The 22364-nt window shown below is 42.5% G+C and overlaps 1 protein-coding gene across 3 annotated transcripts in view; it reads right to left on the reverse strand.

Moving 5' to 3' along the window:
• Positions 1-12904: 12904 nt before the first annotated feature.
• LOC125686437 (heterogeneous nuclear ribonucleoprotein K) overlaps positions 12905-22364 on the reverse strand; it is a 29261-nt gene continuing 19801 nt past the window's right edge. For 2 of the 3 annotated variants that reach the window (XM_048930410.1, XM_048930409.1), the window contains exons 12-16: positions 19703-19753; positions 15048-15069; positions 14888-14970; positions 14286-14455; positions 12905-13472 (exon numbers count right to left, since the gene is read on the reverse strand). In XM_048930410.1, coding sequence (XP_048786367.1) covers positions 13439-13472; positions 14286-14455; positions 14888-14970; positions 15048-15069; positions 19703-19753 — 360 coding nt within the window. In that variant the 3' untranslated portion in view covers positions 12905-13438. The remainder of the gene's footprint in view (positions 13473-14285; positions 14456-14887; positions 14971-15047; positions 15070-19702; positions 19754-22364) is intronic. The other variant, XM_048930411.1, reaches the window with a different exon arrangement.

Below are 22364 nucleotides of genomic sequence, written 5' to 3' on the forward strand. Positions count from 1 at the left end.
AACCCTAACCCTAACCCTAATCCTAACACTAACCCTAACCCTGACACTAAATCTAACCCTAACCCTAACCCTAACCCTAACCCTAACCCTAACCCTAACCCTAACCCTAACCCTAACCCTAACTCTAGCCTTACCCTAACCCTAACCCTACCCTAACCCTATCCCTAACCCTGACCCTGACCCTAACCCTAACCCTAACCCTAACACTAACCCTTACCCTAACCCTACTCTGACCCTAACCCTAACCCTTACCCTACCCTAACCCTCACCCTAACCCTAATCCTAAACCTACCCTAACCCTAACCCTAACCCTAACCCTACCCTAGCCTTAACCCTAACCCAAACCCTACCCTAACCTAACCCTAACCCTATCCCATTCCCTAACCCTAACCCTAACCCTAACCCTAACCCTAACCCTAACCCTAACCCTAAACCTAACCCTACCCTAACCCTAACCCTAACCCTAACCCTAACCCTAACCCTAACCCTACCCTAACCCTAACCCTAACCCTAACCTTAACACTAACCCTAACTCTAACCCTAACCCTAACCCTAAACCTAACCCTACCCTAACCCTAACCCTAACCCTTACCCTACCCTAACCTTAACCCTAACCCTGCCCTAACCCTAACCCTACCCTTAAACCTGAACCTAACCCTAACGCTAACCCTAACCCTAACCCTAACCCTAACCCTGACCTTAAACTTAACCCTGCCCTAACTTTAACGCTAACCCTAGCCCTAACCCTAACTCTACCATGTAAGAGGCTATTCTGTTAACTTCTGTGTCTCAAAGCTTGCTGGGGACACAGATGGACTTGTTCAAGTCCAGACAAGTCCCGAGCAAGGACTGTGAAATCCTTTGTCTTGGGGGAGGGCAGATGGACAAGGCTTGGGGCAACGAGAGAGCGAGATGAACTGCAGCTAAATAGCTGTGAAGTGCTCCTTTGTGTGGACTTATCTCCGTATTATGGCCATCTCAGGAGGTACTCAATGACTCTTGCTTGAGGCCCAGCCTTGTCATGTAGGCAAGAGGACACGGAGGATAAAAGAGGAACTGAAAACCATGAGGTTAGGATTTCTGACGACAGATTCCTCATGATGAACGGGAGATTTCTGACAACAGATTCCTCATGACGAACGCAGGTTTCTGACAACAGATTCCTCATGAAGAACGGGAGGGTTTTCTGACAAGAGATCCCTCACGAAGAAGAACAGAGAGGAATTCCGGAAGATAGAGGGATTCCTGAAGATTGAGGTGATTCCTGCATACTGTCGAACTCTCCTGAACCTGCTGCCTGACCGCTGTTGCTGCTTCAAGAATTGGCTCCTCGACTTCCTCGTCTACCTGCCTGCTGCCCAAGGCCGGTCACGCTGCTGCTCCTCGTCTTCTGCTGCGTTCTGCCCGGGACCTTCAAACACCGAGCAACGGGACCGCTGCTGGATCCTGCTGGTGACTATCCCCGCTTTACGCAACTCCTGCTTCTTTTCCATCTTTTCTATCGCCCTCCTTCCCTTCCCCGTCTCCCTGATTAGGTCTTAGTAATAAAATGGATGCAACAACATATGAACCGTTGTTTCTTAATCTCACACCGGGTATACAGATATTAAAGAACCTCATTTCCCTCCTATAAATTGGAGCGAGACAGCTTTCTGCCAGAAATAGCAGTTTTCTACAAAAAATACGACATTTATTGCAAGAAATTGCAGTTCTATCCCCCAAAATACAAAATTTTCACACAAGAACTACTCTTTTCTCTACAGAAATACGATATTTTCTCCCAGAAATATGACATTTTCTCCCAGAAATTGCAGTTTTGTCCCAAGTAGATGACATTTCCTCCCAGAAATAACAATTTACTATCCAAAAACATGATATTTTCCCCCAGAAACATCCGTTTTCTATACAAAGTATGACAAATTTTCCCAGGAACAACAGTTTTCTCCTCAAGAATATGACATCACCTCCCAGAAATGCCAGGTTTCTCCCAAAATATACGGCCGTTTCAAACAGATAGGCCCGTTTTCTCCCCAAGAATATGACGTTTCCTCCCAGAAATACAAGTATTCTGTCCAAAAATAGGACATTTTCTCCCAGAAATACCAGATTTCTCTCTCAAAAATGACACCTTCTGCCACAAATACCCGTTTTCTCTCGGAAATATGACATCGTCTCCCAGAAATTGCAGTTTTCTCCTACAAAATAGGACGCTTTCTGCCAGAAACAGCACTTTTCTACAAAAAATACAACATTTATTGCAAGAAATTGCAGTTCTATCCCCCAAAATACAAAATTTTCACACAAGAACAACTCTTTTCTCTACAGAAATACTATATTTTCTCCCAGAAATATGACATTTTCTCATGTCCTTGCCGGGGACATTATCTACTCTCTGAACACAAAGTCCTCTGAGGTATGTAGTTCTTCTCTTCTGGGACAAGAACCCAGAACTAGAGCATTAACTCTTCAACTCCCAGTGCACTATATGACGTTATGATGTGGAATACCTATGACCAAAAATCATAAAACCATAACAGTCAGTTTGGCAGCTTTGCCAAATGTTACAATCAGAAAGATTAATACAGGAGAAAGATGATACAGGAATATAACAAGCCTGATCTTGAATGCCTCCAGAGATGAGGCATCAGCAAAACTCTCTGGGCAAACTTTTCCAGCATCTCACCACCCCCTGAGTAGAAAATTTCTTCCTACCGTCTAACCTAAATCTCTCCTCTTTTAGTTTAAAGCCATTCCCCCTTGTCCTATCACTATCAGACTGTAAAATATCAGTTTATTCTCATGGAGAATATTGTGAGCCTACAACTTTGGTAAGCATTTTTCACTTACTATCTTTCCATCGCGATAATTCTACTTAGCTTGAAACTCCGTTCACCAATTGATTTTACGTCTCTGTACACTTACTGATTGTACAATTGGGGAGGCAGGCTAAAATGAACTGAAATAGATATACTGTCTTTTCTGTGAAACATCTATAAATGGGTCATGGGGGAGAACATCACCCACTTAGGTAAAATAATCCCCTGGCATATCCCAGGGTTTCTGGATTCTTCTTATTACCAATTAGCAACCATAGTTGAGAAAAGGGGTCCCCTGTGTGTTAAGGGGAATATTTCCCCATTTCACATAAGGTAATATTTTTAAGGCTTAGACAAAGACATCCTAACTACAGAAGAATGACAGTTAGCTGCCTCTACAGTGGCATGGCCACTGTTAAATGCCTTCAATCAAGGTGAGATAAGAGCTGACACCTTAGAAAGTGAAAACCAGTTATTAAAAGATCGCATTGAAAAATTGGAACAGGAACTTAGTATATTAACAGGAAAAAGACCAAGTTTACATCCCCTGATAGGTCAGGTCTGCAATATTTCAATAGATAATAACCACACTTATGAAGCAACAGACCTGGTTGAACAGGAAAATAAAAACTCTAAATGAGATCTAGAGGTTCACTTAAGATGGATTTGTAGGAACTCTGTCCTATTATAACCTAAAAGACTAAGACAGTACAAGATAGACTGGTAGGGGTGCCCCCTGAGTAATGGTCCCCTGCCCAAATACATTTACATGTAACAGTTAGACCATACACACCAACAGATCTAATGGATATGATGCTGTGATTTTGGCAGAAGCCGAAAGGGAGTGTACCAACCTGGTTACTTAGATTATGGGATTCAGGGGCGGAGAGCATCATGGTTAATGGGCCAGAAATATCAAAAGTGACCAATTTGACAGTGCACCCTGCCTTCAGGCAGACACTGTATGCTGCTGTTAAGTATAACAATGAGAACCATTCAATAATAGACTGGTTAATGGCAGCATGCCGCATGGTTTGGCTGAACAAAACAAATATTCCATTAAACACAGGATTATGGTTCTCCATAGAGGACCTTAAAAATTATATTCATGAGCTGGGCGTAAGAGAAGCAATATATGAGGACTCATTCAAAAGCCCAGATATGGTAAAGTTTTCAGCAGGTATGCGAGATTTAATCTTACAGCAGGCCCCTTCCCACCTATATGGGACCTTAGTTTCCATATTAAATCCCCTGGTGGCCTCGGAGGCTGTGATTCAACAGGCTGCCCAGTTAGTAGCTGATTTGGGGGAGACAGAGCGTCTGCACACTAGGTGCAATATTCTAGTAGTAGAAGAAGCGGGGTGCTTCCAGTAGTTAAAACCAAGAGGCCACTTGTACGGAATCCTCAGTCGGGGCCCATAAGGGTCTTGCGAAAACAAATATTTAATGAACTTATTAGGGCTGGGGCCCAATTTGTGAAAATTGACTACCAGCCCAATTGCATCCTCCTTCAGTTGGGGAGACAGCTGAAGGATAATCAGAAATTCCACAATTACCCTAAGAAACCAAAGAGTACCAAAGACGATGTGCAACCTAGAGGATTTTATTGTTCCCAAGAGGAAAAAGAAGTCCCCTCAGGCGTCTCAGGGCACAATGCCTGAGCCACCTGAAACACAGGACCTAACTTTGGCTTAGTTCATGGTGTGATGAGAGATGTTAGTCCCCCTAGGGTCTCCACACCTGGCATCGCCCAGGCATGCTGGGATTGCGACGCTTGCTCCAAGATGAGACCAAGATAATTGCCAGAAACAACAGCCCATCTTGCTAGAGGACACAATCCTCTCCAGCAATGGCAGGTCAATTACATCGGGCCCCTTCCTTGGTCTGAGGGGGCGAGGTATGCCCTGACCTGCGTCGACACTGCAAGTGGGCTACTGCAGGCCTATCCAGTACCAAGAGCAAACCAGGCATATACCATCAAGGCACTCACTAAACTGATGTCTGCCTACGGGACACCTCAAGTCATCGAGAGCGACCAAGGGACTCGTTTTACTGGTGCAATGATACAGCGCTGTACAAAAGAAAAAAACATCGAGTGGCGATTTCACCTGCCATCTAATCCAACGGGGGCAGGCCTCATCAAACATTATAACGGTATTCTTAAGGCTGCCCTGAAGACAGACTCCCAGTCCCTGCAGGGGTGCACAAAAAGACTGTACGAAACCTTGCGGGACCTGAATGAAAGCTCTCGAGAAGGCAGACCCAGTGCCCTGAAAATGTTGCAGATAACTGTCATGGTTTTGTGATTTTTGGCTTTCGGTATTCCACATCATAACATCATGTGGGGCACAGGGAGTTTAACTGTCAGTGCTCAAGGCCTGGGTTCCTGCCCAGAAGAGAAGAAGAACTGCATTCCCCAGGGGACCTTGCGGTCAGGGAGGTTTAACTCCTGGCAAGGTCACCTGATGTGCTCTTTCTCGCCTGCCCTTCGTCGTGGGCGCTGCTACCGTCTCCCTGCTGCTCAACTGGACTGCGCATCTCACCTCAGCGTTGTGGTGAGGCCTATCCACCTTACGGACATTCTCTCTCTCTCTCTCTCATTATATTTGATTTATTAGCTACAATTCTGATTATATTGTATTATAGTGTGGTATCTTGCATTCCGATAATATACTTAGTAAATTAGTTTGTTTCTCCTCAGATCGTTGCCGCTGTTTTAATTATTTTGGGGTCCCCTGTTTCCTTTTTTTCCGGAGGCGCAGATCTGTGGATCCCTCCGCCCCGCTCGTCACGGAACCGGGCCGAACCAGCCTGTAAACCGTTGACAATAACATGGGCCTCCTCACTTAGGATCCAAATTACGGGCACTGATCATCAGGTAAGACCTCAGATTGGTAATGAAAATAATCTTCTGCGCCCTGCCCCTGAGAATTTAGATCCAGGTACCCATAGAATAAAATGGCCTTGGAAGGTGCAGGTAGGTCCGAAGTGGTGTGGCCTACTTGCACCTTGGGGGAGATTGCTGGAGGTGGGAGGCTCGGTAGTCCCTCCAGTAATAGGTACATATCCTACTGATACTGTGGTCAACATTCCGATTTTCATTGCTAAAGGAACCCCTATTGTGCCCTGGGCAGATCAGGACACCCCCTTTGGTGCCTGATATAGTTATGCAGCCTCAGACATCCAGCCAAAAGGTATGGTACAGGTGGCCGGGACATGCCCCAGTACAAGCAGAATTGTTGACCCAGGATAGAAATGCGGAGAGCAGACCTTCCCCTCTTGGTACCTTTGAAACATCTGTATTACTCCCTGTGAGTCTTTGAGCCTCTAGGATCACTGGAAGGAACAAAATGCCATCAAAATGTTCCAGTGTTACTGTCAGATCCTGTGCAACACCCGGTGATGGTCTACATGGGACTGATGGAGCATAGGACGGTCCTGCACCTCACAACCACATGCCTCCTGTAAAATCATCGAGCACTGGCCCATAAAAGAATATGAATATTCACCCATCATCACTTTTGAATTGTTTCAACGTGCATCACGATGGAAATTGTATAAACGTTGCTATGTATCGGATCTCTGTATTAGGAAAAGCTTACCATTTAGTCAACCTGATCACTGGTTCACGCCTTGAAGGGGTGGAGTGTATGGGAATTGCTGAATCAGTGCCTGAACCTCTGATTAACCACCTGAGGCAATATAAGAATCCTTCTTTGTTTTTTTGGCTCAAAGCTTGCTTCCTGAGGTATTTCTTGTAATAAGACTGACTTGTCTAGAAGATGAGAGATGGGTGTTGTTGTATGGCAGTCAACATCACTGTGTGGACAATTTTAGCTGTTTGCCTTCGGAAGATAGTGCTCAGGAATGTTTACTGGTGGAAGACCTAGCCTGTGACCAAATAAGTCCTCTTTGATATGGGAGACTGGGGGACGATGCCATTATATCCTTGCGAGATACAAGTTGGCGCCTCCCTGCTCCCTCTTATCTTCTGGCAAGGCCAGGAAGAAAGGAACAAAGGAGTTTCCTGCTGGGATCCCAGAACCAGAAGCTGCCACTCAAAGAAGAGCTGACTCAATCACCTTGGGTTTGAGCTGTCACTCCAAAGACAGCTGACTCGATGTCACAGAGTTGACTAGATCAATCTACGTCCGTGACATTAGCAATGTCAATGGTGGCATACCATTTGGCTGCTTTTGACTCCAGTTCATATTGGAGTTCTAACATATCCGGCACAGCAGCACTCAGTAGGGGTGTGACTTCATTCAGGCCACGGTAGTCTACCATCAGCCTCCATTTTCCACTGGCTTTACACACTGGCCATATGGGACTGTTAAAAAGCGAGTGAGTTTTGCTGATCACTCCCTGGCTCTCTAGTTGACGAATCAACTTATGAATGGGGAGCAAGGAATCACTGTTGGTGCGGTACTGCCGCCTGTGCACCGTTTTTGTAGCAATCGGTACCTGTTGCTCTTTTACTCGCAGCAACCCCACAACAGATAGATCTTCTGACAGGCCAGGCAAAACAGACAGCTGCTTAATGTTGTCTGTGTCCACAGCAGCTATTCCAAAGGCCCATCGATACCCCTTAGGATCCTTGAAATGCCCCCTTCTGAGGTAATCAATACCAAGTATACATGGATCCCCTGGGCCCATCACAATAGGATTTTTTTGCCAGTCCTTACCAGTGAAGCTTAGCTCAGCCTCCAACACAGTCAATTCTTGAGAGCCCCCAGTCACTCCAGAAATATGGATTGATTTTATCCCTTGTGACTCGAGGACATCAGAGCACACTGTGCACCAGTGTCCACCAGTGCCTTATATTTCAGTGGTTCTGATGTGCCAGGCCATCGAATCCACACAGTCCAATATACTCTATTATCCCTTTCCCCCCCCGACTGAGGGCAGGGCCCCTCTATTCATTACCTGTGGTAACTGGAGCAACTGCACTGGTGGTTGATCTGCCTTGTAATTCTCTCACCCTTGCTCGTAGTAGGGGAGTAGGTTCACGGTGCCACTTCCTCATGTCTTCTCCATGGTCACGTAGGTAATACCATAAGGCAATTCGCGGTGTATTATCCCTTACTTGAGCCGGAGAGCGTTTGCCTCTAACAGCTGAGATTTTTGATGTTGCACGTGAGAAGGAAGGTTCATCGTCTTTAATTAGGTGGACCCGCATAAATTTCATCATCTCCTTCATATCCTTCGCTAGACTCATTTGATTATGCTGATCTTCATCAAGCATCTCTGATACTGCTACAGGTTTGTCACGATTAATCAGTAGAGACACTTCCTCTAGCATTTAATTCAGTTAGTCTGTCATTTGGGAGACAGCGGCAACAGCAGCATGAACTGCGGATAGCAATTGTTCATAGTTTTGGAGCGTAACAATTCATAAACTAAGGGTGTTCTCTGTTGTTCCTTGTATCTGTCACACGCTGACATTAGTGTAGCGGCATATTTGTCCGGTGCTGCTGTCATGAGTTTCTGCCATATCTCAGGAGTCGTCCTCACTTTTTCAGGGTCGCGGTCTTGGCGTGGGTGGTTAGGAACAAAGTCAGGATCATACAACATTTCCACCACGCCTATTTCCCTCAAATACTGGATACCCTTTTCAACTGTATCCCATTTTTTCATCGCAATCTTCAAGCCATTTTTGAAGGGATACTTTTCCTTCACGGCTGTTAACACTCATTCCCAGAGGGAGGCAGCCTCATCCGAACATGGACTAATTCCTCTATCAATAGCTGGATCCCTGGCAATGGCATCTAGTTGTCGAGCTTCATTACCGTCCAGAGACAAGCTATGGGCCCCACTGTCCCAACAGCGAACCAACCAGGAAACAAGAGTTTCATTCGGGCGTCGTGTAAACTCCTTTCTTGAACCTTGGATTTTAGTCATCTTTAGAGGCCGGTGAGTAGTAATAGAAACTTCCTCTTCATCACTCTCTTCTGCACGTCTCTTAGTTTTCCCTTTTGCCTTTCGCGATGGTGGTGGTTCTGAGGAGGGCCCCTCGCCTGGATCTTCCTCCACCTCCTCCTCCTCTTCTTCTCTTTTTCGTTCAAGACGCGAAGACACTCGTTTCCATTTCTTGCCCTCCACAGGAGCAACTGGTATTGTTACTGGTGTCTCCTGTTATTGATTAGATTTGACTTGGGGATTTTCCCCTTTGGCTTGAACCTCAGCTCGGAAACTCTCTCTCTCCAGAATGGTATTATATAGGGCACGATAAGCACAAGCCAAACCCCAAATAAGTTGTACCTCCTTAGATTTATGTAAGCCACATAGTCCCTGACTCAAATACTGGCTTAGTTTCTCAGGATCCCACAGGTGTTCAAGAGTAAAATCCCATGACACTGCGGGTCCCCATGCTTCTAAGACCTTTCCTAAACCTCTCCATATTCCCTGAAAGTCATCATTCTCTAGTTTTGGAGGAGACTCATTCCCCTTATTACGAATGAATTGAAATACATTCAGGAGAATTGATGACACGCACACCAACATGAGTATTAATTCAAGATTCGAAAAACGTTTGACAAACCGAGAAGAAAACCCGGAGACTGGTCTGAACATTGTGTTGTTTGTAAAATTAGCTATTCCATTTGGGATGTAGTTGTTTGTGAAATTAGCCATTCCTTCTGGGATGTAAATGTCAAAATTCAAATCATAACACATTGCATATAGGTAAAATATAGGTGTCTCCATCAGTGCCATTAGGTAGCTATATATGGATGCAATTCCACAACACATAAGTGTGAGCTGGATTATTGGCCAGTAGGTTGTGAGTAACACCACTGCTTTAAATCCTTTACACAGTGCCCCCACGATAACGAGTGGGTTCATAGGTGGTGCCTGCTAAAAAGGGGTTAATGAATTGCTAACAAGAGGAGGAAAAAAAAATATGAAAAAAAAAGGCACTACCCAGACTAAGTAGTGCTCAAAGTTTACAAATATCCCAGAATACTGGCAGTACGCCTAATCTTTCAAGGTCAGGTTTTCCAGCACAGAAACCTGAACTACTGATAATGCTCCCTAACAAAGCTCTCTAAGAGCAGAGAGAAAAAGAGATTCATTCTAAAAGCTAAAAAACAGCTATTTCCCAGCCAACGCACCAAAATCTGTCATGGAGTTGACTAGATCAATCTATGTCCGTGACAGGGGGCAAGAGGCCTCTGCCCTCCCTCCCCACCCCAGTCCCACAAAAATGGGAAGGAAGGATGGGAGGAAAAGAACAGCGGCAACAATCGATGGAGGAAAACTTATTTTACTATAATATCGGAATACAAGATAACATAATATAATACAATTTAATTGAAATTGAGACTAATAAATCAGACAAGATGAGAGAGAGAGAGTTCCCGGGACCGAGTCAAACCTGAAAAGCTTGGAATGGCTAGGAAAGCACCCTCCAGCACCCACTGCAAGGCAGTAAGAGAGAGCCCCACCAGGAAGGGCCAGATCCCGTGACTTCTGTAATGTGCAGGGATAAGTACCTGGAATTGGGGCATTAACACTTTAATGCCCTGTACGCTACCTGATGTTTTGATGTGGAATACTGAAACCCACCCAAAAATCCAGAAAACATAGAACCATGACACTCGACCACTTTGAAACCATTGAAAAGGGGCCATCATCACCCTGGTCATCATTATCAGTCAACAGAACAACTCTGCCCAATGACCCACCCCTACTGAAGGTCAGAGAATGAACTATGAACCACGCTGGATCCACGGTGGTGACTATCTCCCTCTTGCTGCCTACAAAGACTCCTTGCTTCTTCTTTCCAATCTTTTCTATCACCCTCCTCCCCTTCCCCATTTCCCTAATTAAGATTTGTACTAAACTGGTCAGACCAACATTTGAACCATTGTTTCTTAATCTCACGTCGGGTATACAGATAATAAAAGAACCTCCTCTCCCTCCTGTAAATTGGAGTGAGACATTTATTTAATAGCATAGTCAAAGGCAGGATACCCACCTCGAGTGTTGTCCTTTCAGATATAGTCTGAAACATTCTTTGTGTGTTCCTCCTGGAGTTGCATCGAGTGATATTTTTGAAAACTTAGACGTGAGTCCTTCTCCAGGAAGACCGCTTCGCATTCTGAAACTTTGCAGTTTATGTGTATTAATTGCATGCAGTGGTACAGGTTGGGGGATGACCTGCTGGAGGGGAGCTCTGCAGAAAGGGACCTGGGTGTCCTGGTGGTTGGCAGGTTGGCCATGAGCCAGCAGTGTGCCCTTGTGGCCAAGAGGGCCAATGGCATTCTAGGATACATTAAAAAGAGCATGTCCAGCAGGTCGAGGGAGGTGATCCTCTCCCTCTACTCTGCCCTGGTAAGGCCTCATCTGGAGTATTGTGTCCAGTTCTGGGCTCCCCACTACAAAAAATACAGGGATCTCTTGGAAAGAGTCCAGCGGAGGGCCACAAAGATGGTGAGGGGCCTGGAGCATCTCTCCTATGAAGAAAGGCTGAGTGAACTGGATCTGTTTAGCCTTGAGAAAAGAAGGCTGAGAGGAGACCTGATCCAGGTCTATAAATATCTAAGGTGTGGGGGGCAGAATGGCGAGGCCGGACTCTTTTCAGTGGTGAGTGGAGACAGGACAAGGGGTAACAGCCGGAAACTGCTGCATAGTAAGTTCCGCACAAATGTGCGCAAGAACTTCTTTACAGCGAGGGTGACGGAGCACTGGAACAGGCTGCCCAGGGAGGCGGTGGAGTCTCCTTCTCTGGAGATGTTCAAGACCTGCCTGGATGCCTACCTGTGCGACTTGGTGTGTAGGGAACCTGCTTTGGCAGAGGGGTTGGATTCGATGATCTCTGGAGGTCCCTTTCAACCCCTACAGATCTGTGATTTTTTATCTCACACCAGCTATACAGATAATGAGTCAGCCCTGGGAGCACCGGTGAAGGCAATTCACCTGTGCTACCAGAAGGGGTGGAGCCTGGCTTCACCTCTCCTAGATCCTATTTAAATGCTGACTGCAACTGTGGATGGATTTGTTCCTTGAGAACTTTTCTTGTGGAGAATACTGTGAGCCTTCAATGTCAGTAAGCATTTCTTGTTTATTGTTTTTCTTTTGTGATAATCTTTCTTAGCTTGGAATTCTGTGCGCTAATTCATTTTACACCTTTGTACTCTTATAGATTGTATAGTGAGTAAACTGTTGCGTTTATTTCCCTAGACTTATATGTATGTTTTTTAAATCATTGCTTGTAGTTCTGTTAAGGAGGTCATCTTTTATTTCCTTTCCCCTTAAATTTTAAGTCATTCTTTGTTATGACAGCCTTTACCTTATTTGGTTCAAAATGCCTTAAGTTTTAGAGCTATACCCTTGCCAAAGGGGGAAAAAAAATAAAAACCTACTCTTGACTGGATTCTTTACATTCAGATTTACAAAGTTCTTTTGTGTTTTTACAATTGTTTGTATTTTGGAACTGAATTAATAACTTGTAAATTAAAAATAAAAATGTCAAGGTATTACATAAAATCTTTATATGTATGTTATTTTTTTAAATTTCTCACAATTATTTTCTATGGAATTAAACATACAACAGGGAAACCAAACAATTTTAAGCTTTGCATGCAATGAAAAACAAGATAGATAATGCCAATTTGAGAGTTTATACACTTCATACAGATGAAAGTTCTGAAAAAAAACCTGCAATTTGTATATTAATGGTACACCAACTACATTTCTAAAACTGTTATCTACATTGGAAAAGACAAGTCTAGAATGTGTTTAATCCCCAACTTCATGGCTTCACAAATTCATTTTGAAATATTTTATTATATATATCTGGATGACAGTATTTATGTACTGCACACAGACGCTTACCAAAAGAGGTTAAATTTTAAACTATCTCAGAATTAATATTTTTACAATTTTCCCCCAAATAGAAAAGATGACCATTTTCACAGAGTTTCTTTAATCTGGAAAAAAAAAAAAAAAAAACATGCAATTCCAGCTGTATCAAATAAACAGAAATGCAAGCTTAAGAGCAACTATTCTTAGGGAAGGAGATGGGAGGATATTGCTGTTTTACATATTACCTTATATACATAACAAGGAGGAGTGACCACCAAGAGTAGTTTCAGTAAATTTATTTAAAAACCATAAAACATTTCTTACAAAAGAGCATCACGTTCTGCATGTTGCTTTCAAAGGATGCCAGGGACATGTCGACTACCAGCCTTCACCCAATTAAAAGAAACAACCCCCCCCCCAAAAAAGTGTAAATAAACTAAGGTGTTCACGATAGTCACAGGAAAAAAAGGAAAAAAGGCACTACATTTTACCACTACAATGAACAAAATTAAAACGTGTTCTCTGCTGCTGTTTCAAAATTTCAGCGTTAGTCTTGTGTGCCCTTTACTTTCTCCCAAACCTTTTTAAGCAAAGTAAAACATAACTGGTGAACCGCAGATTGCACTACACCTCAAATGCAGAACACCTATGAAGCAGAGGAATGATGGCTTTTTAAACAGAAGCAGATATTAAAAAGTAAAAAATAATAATAATAATTAAAAAAAAGATGCAGGACTCCTTCAGTTCTTCAATAGTCTTAGAAAAACTTTCCAGAATACTGCTTCACACTATAAAAAAGAAAAAATAATCTTGCATTAGAATCCTTCAACATCTGCATACTGCTTCACACTATAAAAGAAAAAGAAAAAAGCATGTATTAGAATGGTAGACCACACATCTTAAATTGATATTCACAATGACATTCTTAAAGATTAAACTGCATACTCTCAATACATTTCAAAGTAAATACTTTTTAAGATTAATGGCTAATATTCATGGGTTGATGAGTATTTTATGTACATTTAAATACTAGTAATCTTAAGTCAAACATTCTAATGGAATATTAACAAATGCGATGATAACCAACTTGTTAATAAAACAAAATTAAGTAAATTTAATCTGAAATTGTTAATATTTGGCAGAGAAGAAAAAGTAATCCTAGTGAGGTGTTAAATGCTGCATAACAGCACCAATTTATTTCAACTTGTCCTGTAGAGGCATAGTCTGTGCCATATGGTAGACTGTGATTTGTTGTCAATTTAGTTATCTAAAAACAACAAAAATCACTAGTCTTCCACACAGAACTAGACCAACGTCCACTGAAACCTTCTGTGTTTTCTACAGGTTCTATGCGATTACAAGTAGGTTTTTCTTTGTGGTTTTTTTTTTTTTTTTTTTTTTTTTTTTTTTTGCAGCAATTTGCACCAGATAAACAAGAGGACTACTTGATTAAGGCATCTTCTATCAAGATCAGTTTTTACAGAGTCTTCATTTTAGTTGGAATGGAGAGCAGAAGAGAAGAAAGGCAGAACTACTACTGGTGAAGTTCAACTGTTACTTAAATCCTGTTTTCTAAATATATAGCACACAAAAATTTTAGAGTCCAGTAGGAAGTAAGTTTGAAACTGACAATAAGGACAGCATTCAGCTTCATCAACTTGCCTATTCTGCAGTAAGTACTGTGCATTTTGTATCTGGTCCTGTGTTCCCGTAATAGTTATTATTCGGTCTTCTGAGCCTTCTAAGGGTTCATCAATTTTGATTGAAGCTCCTGACTCATGTCGTATCTGTTTGATTCTCTGGCCACCCTTTCCAATAATAGATCCTGCCAACTAGGGGAGAAAAAGTATTCATTTTTTGTACAACATTCTCTGTAAAAACACAGTACTGTTTGAGTAGTTTCCATTAATTTATCTTGAGCTGCAATGAAAGCATACTCTGTTAGAGTCTCAAAACAGCCTCTGCAGCATTTATTATATAAACACAAGTGAGATAAAGTTGGAAGAACCAGATATCTGTTTGCAAAACTGAGTTATATAGACTGTCTCTATTACTGAATGTGAACAATTCATAAAATAGTTCAGTGCATCTCTAAAGCAAAGACAAAACAAATATTCTTGAAAATAGACTTTCAGTGATTTAAAAGCAGTTGCTTTATATTAAAAGTACTCATCAAGCATCTCAAATGCTTTTGGTTTACTTGCAGTCTGAGAAAAGGCTGTGACTTAAAAAATGTACATGTAAAGCAAGTCAACTCAACTCACATCTTTGGGAATTGTTACTTGTGTTGTGATGATGGGCCCACCAAGATCTCCATACGAACCACGGCCCCCTGCATAAGAATAGTCTAATTTAAACATATGCATCAAGTCTTTTACTGATTAAATAATGAAGTTAGTGTCAAAGTCCTATATAAAAACTTACCATATCCAGAGCCACCCTCAAACTATAAGAAAAAGAGAAAGGAAATCCTTAAATATCAAATCATTGTTTCATTCACATAATATATAATAACATTAACTTTGAGCCTATTTTATGCAAAAATCCTAACCTACATCCTTAATTCAAGTGCAATCAGGAAGGTGGGGGAGGGAGAAAGCTATCTCATGAGAATCTCATACCTTCCCAGTCAAAATCTCTAAGAGTAAGGTATCAAGTGACACTAAGATCTAGCTACAGTAGTTTATCAAGCACTCTTTATCAATTCAGCTGCTGAACAGTTCTTGATATTGATCCTTGATGTAGACCCTTAAACTAAACTAACATTCAAATAAAAAGATTTCAGCTCGATTACTACTACCTACACAGCTGAGGAGAAATGCAAGTCTTAGTTGGAACCATAAGCGAACCTAACAACTATCAACCCTCCTACTCCATCTACATCTTAAGGAAAAAAACAGATAAACTCGAAAAATAGCTTTCATAATTTTATGTCTATCATAGAATCATAGAATGGCCTGGGTTGAAAAGGACCACAATGATCATCGAGTTTCAACCCCCCAGCTATGTGCAGGGTCACCAACCACTAGACCAGGATGCCCAGAGCCACATCCAGCCTGGCTTTGAATGCCTCCAGGGATGGGGCATCCACAACCTCCTTGGGCAACCTGTTCCAGTGCGTCACCATCCTCTGTGTGAAGAACTTCCTCCTAATAACTAACCTAAACCTCCCCTGTCTCAGTTTAAAACCATTCCCCCTTGTCCTATCAATATCCACCCTTGTAAACAGCCATTCCCCCTCCTGTTTATACGCTCCCTTCAAGTACTGGAAGGCCACAATGAGCTCTCCCCGGAGCCTTCTCTTTGCCAAGCTAAACAAGCCCAGTTACCTCAACCTTTCCTCACAGGAGGGGTGCTCCAGCCCTCTGATCATCTTAGTGGCCCGTCTCTGGACATGCTCCAAGAGCTCCACGTCCTTCCTGTACTGGGGGCCCCAGGCCTGGATGCAGTACTCCAGATGGGGCCTCACAAGAGCCTAGTAGAGGGGGACAATCACCTCCCTTCCCCTGCTGGCCACCCCTTTTTTAATGCAGCCCAGAACACAGTAGGCCTTCTGGGCTGCAAGCGCATGCTGCTGGCTCATGTCCAGCTTCTCATCCACCAGGACCCCCAAGTCCTTCTCTGCAGGGCTGCTCTCATGGAGATCTTCCCCTAGTTTGTATAAACACCTGGGATTGCCCCAACCCAAGTGCAGCACCCTGCACTTGGCCTTGTTGAACCTCATTAGGTTTTCATGGGCCCACTTCTCCAGCCTGTCCAGGGTCCCTCTGGATGGCTTCCCTTCCTTCCGATATATCAGCTGCACCGCTCTACTTGGTGTCATACTCAGTCTTGCTGAGGGTGCACTCGATGCCGTCGTCTATGTCATTGATGAAGATGTTGAAGAGCACTGGTCCCCAGGCTGACCCCAAGGGACACCACATGTGACTGGCCTCCACCCTGACACAGAGCCATTGATCACAACCCTTTGGCTGTGTCCAGCCAGCCAATTCCTAATCCATTAAATGGTCCATCCTTCAAATCCACACTTCTCCAATTTAGAGAGAAGGATGTAGTGAGGGACCATGTCAAAGGCCTTGCAGAAGTCCCGGTAGATGACATCCATCGTCCTTCCCCTATCCACCAAAGCTGTCAGTCCATCATAAAAGGCCACCAGATTGGTCAGGTACCATTTGCCCTTAGTGACACCATCCTGGCTGTCTCAAATCACCTCTATCTTGTATGTGCCTTAACAGTTTCTAGGAGGATCTGCTCCATGATCTTCCCAGGCACAGAGGTGAGGCTCACCAGTCTATAGTTTCCCAGGTCTTCCTTTCTCCCTTAAAGATAGGGGTAATGTTTCCTTTTTTCCAGTCACCGAGGACTTCACCAGACAGCCATGATTTTTCAAATATCATGGAGAACGGCTTAGCAACCACATCAGCCATCTTTTTCAGAACCATAGGATGGATATCATCTGGCCCCATGGACTTAAACACATTCAATTTCATGAGGAGGACTCAGACTTGTTCCACTGTTACAGTGGGACAGAAGCTATTCCCCACACCCTCACCTAGAGGCTCATGGTCCTGGAAGACACAGGAAGCCTGATCACCCGTGAAGACTGAGGCAAAGCACCCATTGAGTACCTCAGCTTTTTCTATGTCTGAAGAAGCCAGCTCCCCACTGCCTTTCATCATAGGGGGAACACTCCTCTTGGCCTGTCTCCTCCTGCCTATGTACCTGTAGAACTCCTTGTTATCTTTTACATCCCTTGCCAAGTTCAGCTTCATCTACACCTTGGATTTCCTAATCCTATCTCTACACACACGGACAACAGCCCTGTATTCCTCCCAGGCTACACAACCCTGCTTGCACTTTCTGTACATTTCCCTGTTTTCTCTAAGTTTAAGCTGCAGGTCCTTGCACAGCCACGATGGACTTCTGCCTCCCCTGCTCAACTTCTTCTGCTGGGGGATGGAGAGCCATTGCACTCTCAGAAGGGTATCCTTAAAGAGCTGCCAGCTTTGTTCTGTGCCCATGTCCTTAAGAACAGTTTCCCAGGGGATCCCACTCAGCAGTTCCTTGAGCTGCTAAAAGTTTGCCCTCCTAAAGCACGAGGTCCTAGCTTTGCTTTCTGCTAGGCCCGCATTCTTTAAGATCGCTAACTCCACCAAGGCATGGTCACTACAGCCCAGGCTGTCTCCAATCTTAACCTCTCCAACGCTCCTCCTCTGCATTAGTAGCAAGCAGGTCCAGTAAGGCTTCACCTCGGCTTGGTCCATGTACTACCTAGATCAGGAAGTTGTCCTCAACAGATTCCAGGAATCTCCCGATTGTCTGTCACCCGCCACGCCACTATCCCAGTAGATATCTGGGTGGTTGAAATCCCCCATCAGGACAAGAGCCCATGAGCGTGACACCTCCTGCAGCTGAAGCAAGAAGGCCTCATCAACAGCCACCTCCTGATCAGGTGGCCTGTAGACCCCAACCACTACATGCCCTTTGCTGGACCGATCCTTGATTTTTACCCATAAGTTTCCAACCTGGTCATGGCTGTTCTTCAGACACAGCTCTTTGCAATCTATCCATTTCCTAACATAGAGGGCAACTCTGCCACCCCCCTACCCAGTCTATCCCTTCTGAAAAGCCTGTAGTCCTCAATCAGGGTAGTCCAATCATGGGATTCATCCCCACTATGTTTCCGTGAGAGCAATTAGGTCATGCTTTCCCAATTGCGCCACGGTTTCTAACTCTTCCTCCTTTCCCATCCTGCGCCCATTGGCATAGAGGCACTTCAGCTTAGCTATTGGCCTCACTGCCTTCTCAGAGGAGCCTCCAGGACAAGTCTGGGGTTTTCCCTTTCTGACTCCCAAGGTGACAGCGTTCCCACACACTTCTCTGTCACCTAGTACACCCCCTTACCCCATCATATCTAGTTTAAAGCCCTGCTAACCAGCCCAGCCACCTTGTTTCCAAGAATATTTGTGGCCCTTCTAGTCAGTCGGCTCCCATCTGCCACCAGCATTCCCCCTTTCTCAAGGCTGTGTCCCAAGCCATAGTACCCAAAGCCCTGAGTACGACATCATTTTCAGGGCCATTCATTCAGCATATCCACCCTCCTTCCTTTGTGCAGATCCCAGTCACCAACTGAGAGGACAGTACATTCAGACTGCTACAATTCTTTTTATCTTAGAAAACACAATCATGACAGAGGGTCACCCCCACTGGTGCTGACAGATATGTAATTTTTTTTTTTTCTCTTTTTTAAATGCAATAATTGCATGCAGGTTCTTGTTCATCACCGGTGAACATGCATAGCAAATGGTGATGACTGTGTTGAAAAATAGTGTTTTGTAGCTGATAATTTGCTCTATCAATAAGTGTTACTGTGCTCTTTGCATCTGTTGTAGTTTCCATGGAAATGAACAGGAGGCATTGCCCTCAGAGTGACCTATCTATCTGCAGTGCTTATGTAAGATAGGAACTAACACTTAATATTTGGCAGCACCATCTTCTAGACAGCATAAATGCTTACCAATCTCCTTTGAGCTTTCCTTCCTAAAACCCGAGAACAATATTTTTTTTTTATAAACACAAATGGAATGCTTTCAGACATATGGGTAGAAAATGCCTAATAGTTAAACATTCCTTGTTTGAAACAGAAGAAAACACAAAACCAAGGTAAAACAAAACATATCCTGAAATACATGCATCTGCAGGGTGTTAAAAACTAAGTGTTACATTGAAAGGTACAATTCAAAACAGCAGAATGGAGTGCAAAAGACACAATATAACAGAATAACAAAATAACAGAAAAACTTTCTTTTGGCTGTGCTGCTGCACACTTCCACTGTGGAACATTAACTGCCTGTACAGGACAAATTACTAATAATCTGAGATAGAAACACAACTTTAGTGATTTTTCACTAGATCCAAGATGCCACTGAGTACATTCAAGTTCAAAAAATTCAAGTTATCACTTAACTCAAGAAAGTGATTTTCTCAAAAAAAAAAAAAAAAAAAAAAAAAAAAAAAAAAAAAAAAAAAAAAAATTCAACAATTAAACACCAGTCTAATAAAAGTAGAAATGCACTCACCAACTCTGGCGGCTGCATGTCATCGCAGGCATCCACATGACACTGCATCATCTTTCAGGCAGGATGAAAATAGTAAATTAATCCAAATTAAGTCCATGTTATGGAGACTTATATGTAACTTGGCAAGCAAATGCATATATACTGATATAATGAAATGTTTTTCTGAACTACAAAGATTCAAAAGTACATGATATAGACCAGTTACAAGACTTATTCCCTTTTACTTTCATTGCAAGGGAACTGTAACTGGTCACACTCATTTATTCTCTGTTTCTGTAAATAGATTTTGCTTTTATGTAAAACGGTTAAAGGAAGAGAAAAACTTGAACAGATTTTCTTTGCTTGCTTTAAGTGCTAAAACTGTACTATATACTAAAAGATGTTACTCTCAAACACCGAAATCTTCTATTTATCCCATGCATAAGAAGAGCTGTCATTGATATACCTACATAAACAGCACATAAAACAGGAAAGATACGGCTTCTCATATTTTATTTCATTTCCATATACCTCATATAGCTGCTGATTAAACTAATCAGCTACTGCTGCTTAATGATATTAGTAATCTAATTACATTTTAAAAGTGATATATACCATATTTATGCCACAAATGTAAAAGAAATACTGAAAAATAAAACCAAGCAAACAATTATAAAAAGATAATTTGTAGAATCTACTTTAAATGGATAGCAGATTCAAATATAAACACACTTGCGCAATCTAAAAATGGTTCCTGAACTATTAAGTGCAGGATATATCATAAGATACAGAACAATTTTCTTCTCTACAGATTCATTTGCGCTAGCTACCAATTTTACCAACAAAATTAAATGGAAACCAAATGAAACAAATAGCTAAGACAAAAAGCATAGTATTAACAAGAATTTATTTACTTTAACACCTAAATTAAAGGATATGTAAACAATCTTAGTTGATGCCATTAATTCCTTAATGTACCTTTCCCTTATTTTTAAAGAATTGTCCCAGAAGACTGAAATGTTATTAATTTCTTCTAGTATTTATATGGATAAACTAGGTTGATTTTTTTACTATACTCCTTAACATCAAATCCCTTAAAAAACAATTGAAAGTACTACATGTTTAAATGCATGTACATTTACTGAAATGCTTATGTAGACCAACATATATTAAAAATAAAAAAACCAAGTAGGAATTAACTCCAAATTAAAAATAATTTAGAAATTAGAAAACACTTTTGGAAGAAAAAACAACCCACACAAAACAAAACAACAACCCACATCAAAACAAAACTAGAAAACAGCCTACACCGAAAAGCACAATGGGGTTTATGCTTTATACGCACTTGCACAGAAATGAACTGGGCCAGGGATAAGGTGTGCATTTGTTTATGTGAAGGAACCATAGGAATGTCAAAAACAAACAGAAGTGAAACAAAAAAACAAAACAAACAAACAAAACACACAACAACAAAAACAAAAAAAATTACACCACCTGAAGACGTGTTCAGGTTTTATCTGTGTTGTGATTTTGTGGTTTTTTTTTTTTGTTGTTGTTGTCAGCATTCCACATCAGAACATCATGTGGACCAGTGGGTGTTAACGAGTTAACGAGTTTTTGTTCCATTTACTACCTTTTGTGGACTCTTGGAATATCCTGATGGGAGGGGAGGGGGTGGCATCCCCAGAGGACCTGGCGGGAAAGAGGAAGTGGGGTAGAGCTGCGGACAGGACCCGAAGCATCTGCCTCTCCCCGTCTGGCCCGGCTCGTTCGCTGTGGAGAAAGCAAGTGCTTTCCCTCGCACTATCGTGGTTTGACTCATTTTTTATACTCTTGTCTCTCTCGTTTTGTTTGATTTAGTTAAATTCAGTAAATTACCCTTCCTCCTCAGATTGTTGCCGTTTTTTTCTCTTTGTTAAAACTATCAGCTAGCTCTCTGCCCTTCCCCCTCTTCCCCCTCTCCCAGAGCACACACAGCCTTTTTTTTTTTTTTTTAAAAAAAAAAAAAAAACTCTCTTCTTCCCGGGGTCTGTGCCCCCCCGTCACAGACTTATATCTAAGGATAACCCCGTGACACTCAGCTATCAAAATGGCTTTTACGGTCCATTTGATTTGGAGTAGTTGCATACTAAAATATGTAGTTCTGTAATAGAGAAACAATACAAGTCTCAACAAATTAACTCTTATAACAATTATATACAGTTAAAACAGGAAACCAAGGTAGCAGGCAGATAACTTGCTAATTGGGTGACACTCTACATGCAAGGGGAATAAATATTTTTTGAAATTCAAATGATTTTTTTCCTCACATCTTATAATTCATAAGGCTGTCAGTATTACAGCAGAAAAATAAAGTTTCAACATCCAGTCTCAATTTACCATCTTACAAGTTCTGAACCTGCTGAATTCTTCCACCTTTTACAGAAAAGAGAACTAGCAGAAAAATGAGGATTTCTGTATATCCAAGATCATCACTATAGACATCACCTTTTAATGATCTTCTTGGCCCATGGCCTGTTGTCTGTCCATGGAACCCACCTATCTCATAGGGGACAACAAATCCTATCGCAAGAGCTAGCGGGGCTTATCGAAAGAGCTTTAAACTAGCTACAACAGGGGAAGGGGACAAAACAGGGCTCACAAGAAATGAGCCTAGGGGAACGATGCTTGAGCTGGGGGTGAG

Source organism: Lagopus muta, chromosome W, assembly GCF_023343835.1.
Source record: "Lagopus muta isolate bLagMut1 chromosome W, bLagMut1 primary, whole genome shotgun sequence".
Lineage (NCBI taxonomy): Eukaryota > Metazoa > Chordata > Aves > Galliformes > Phasianidae > Lagopus > Lagopus muta.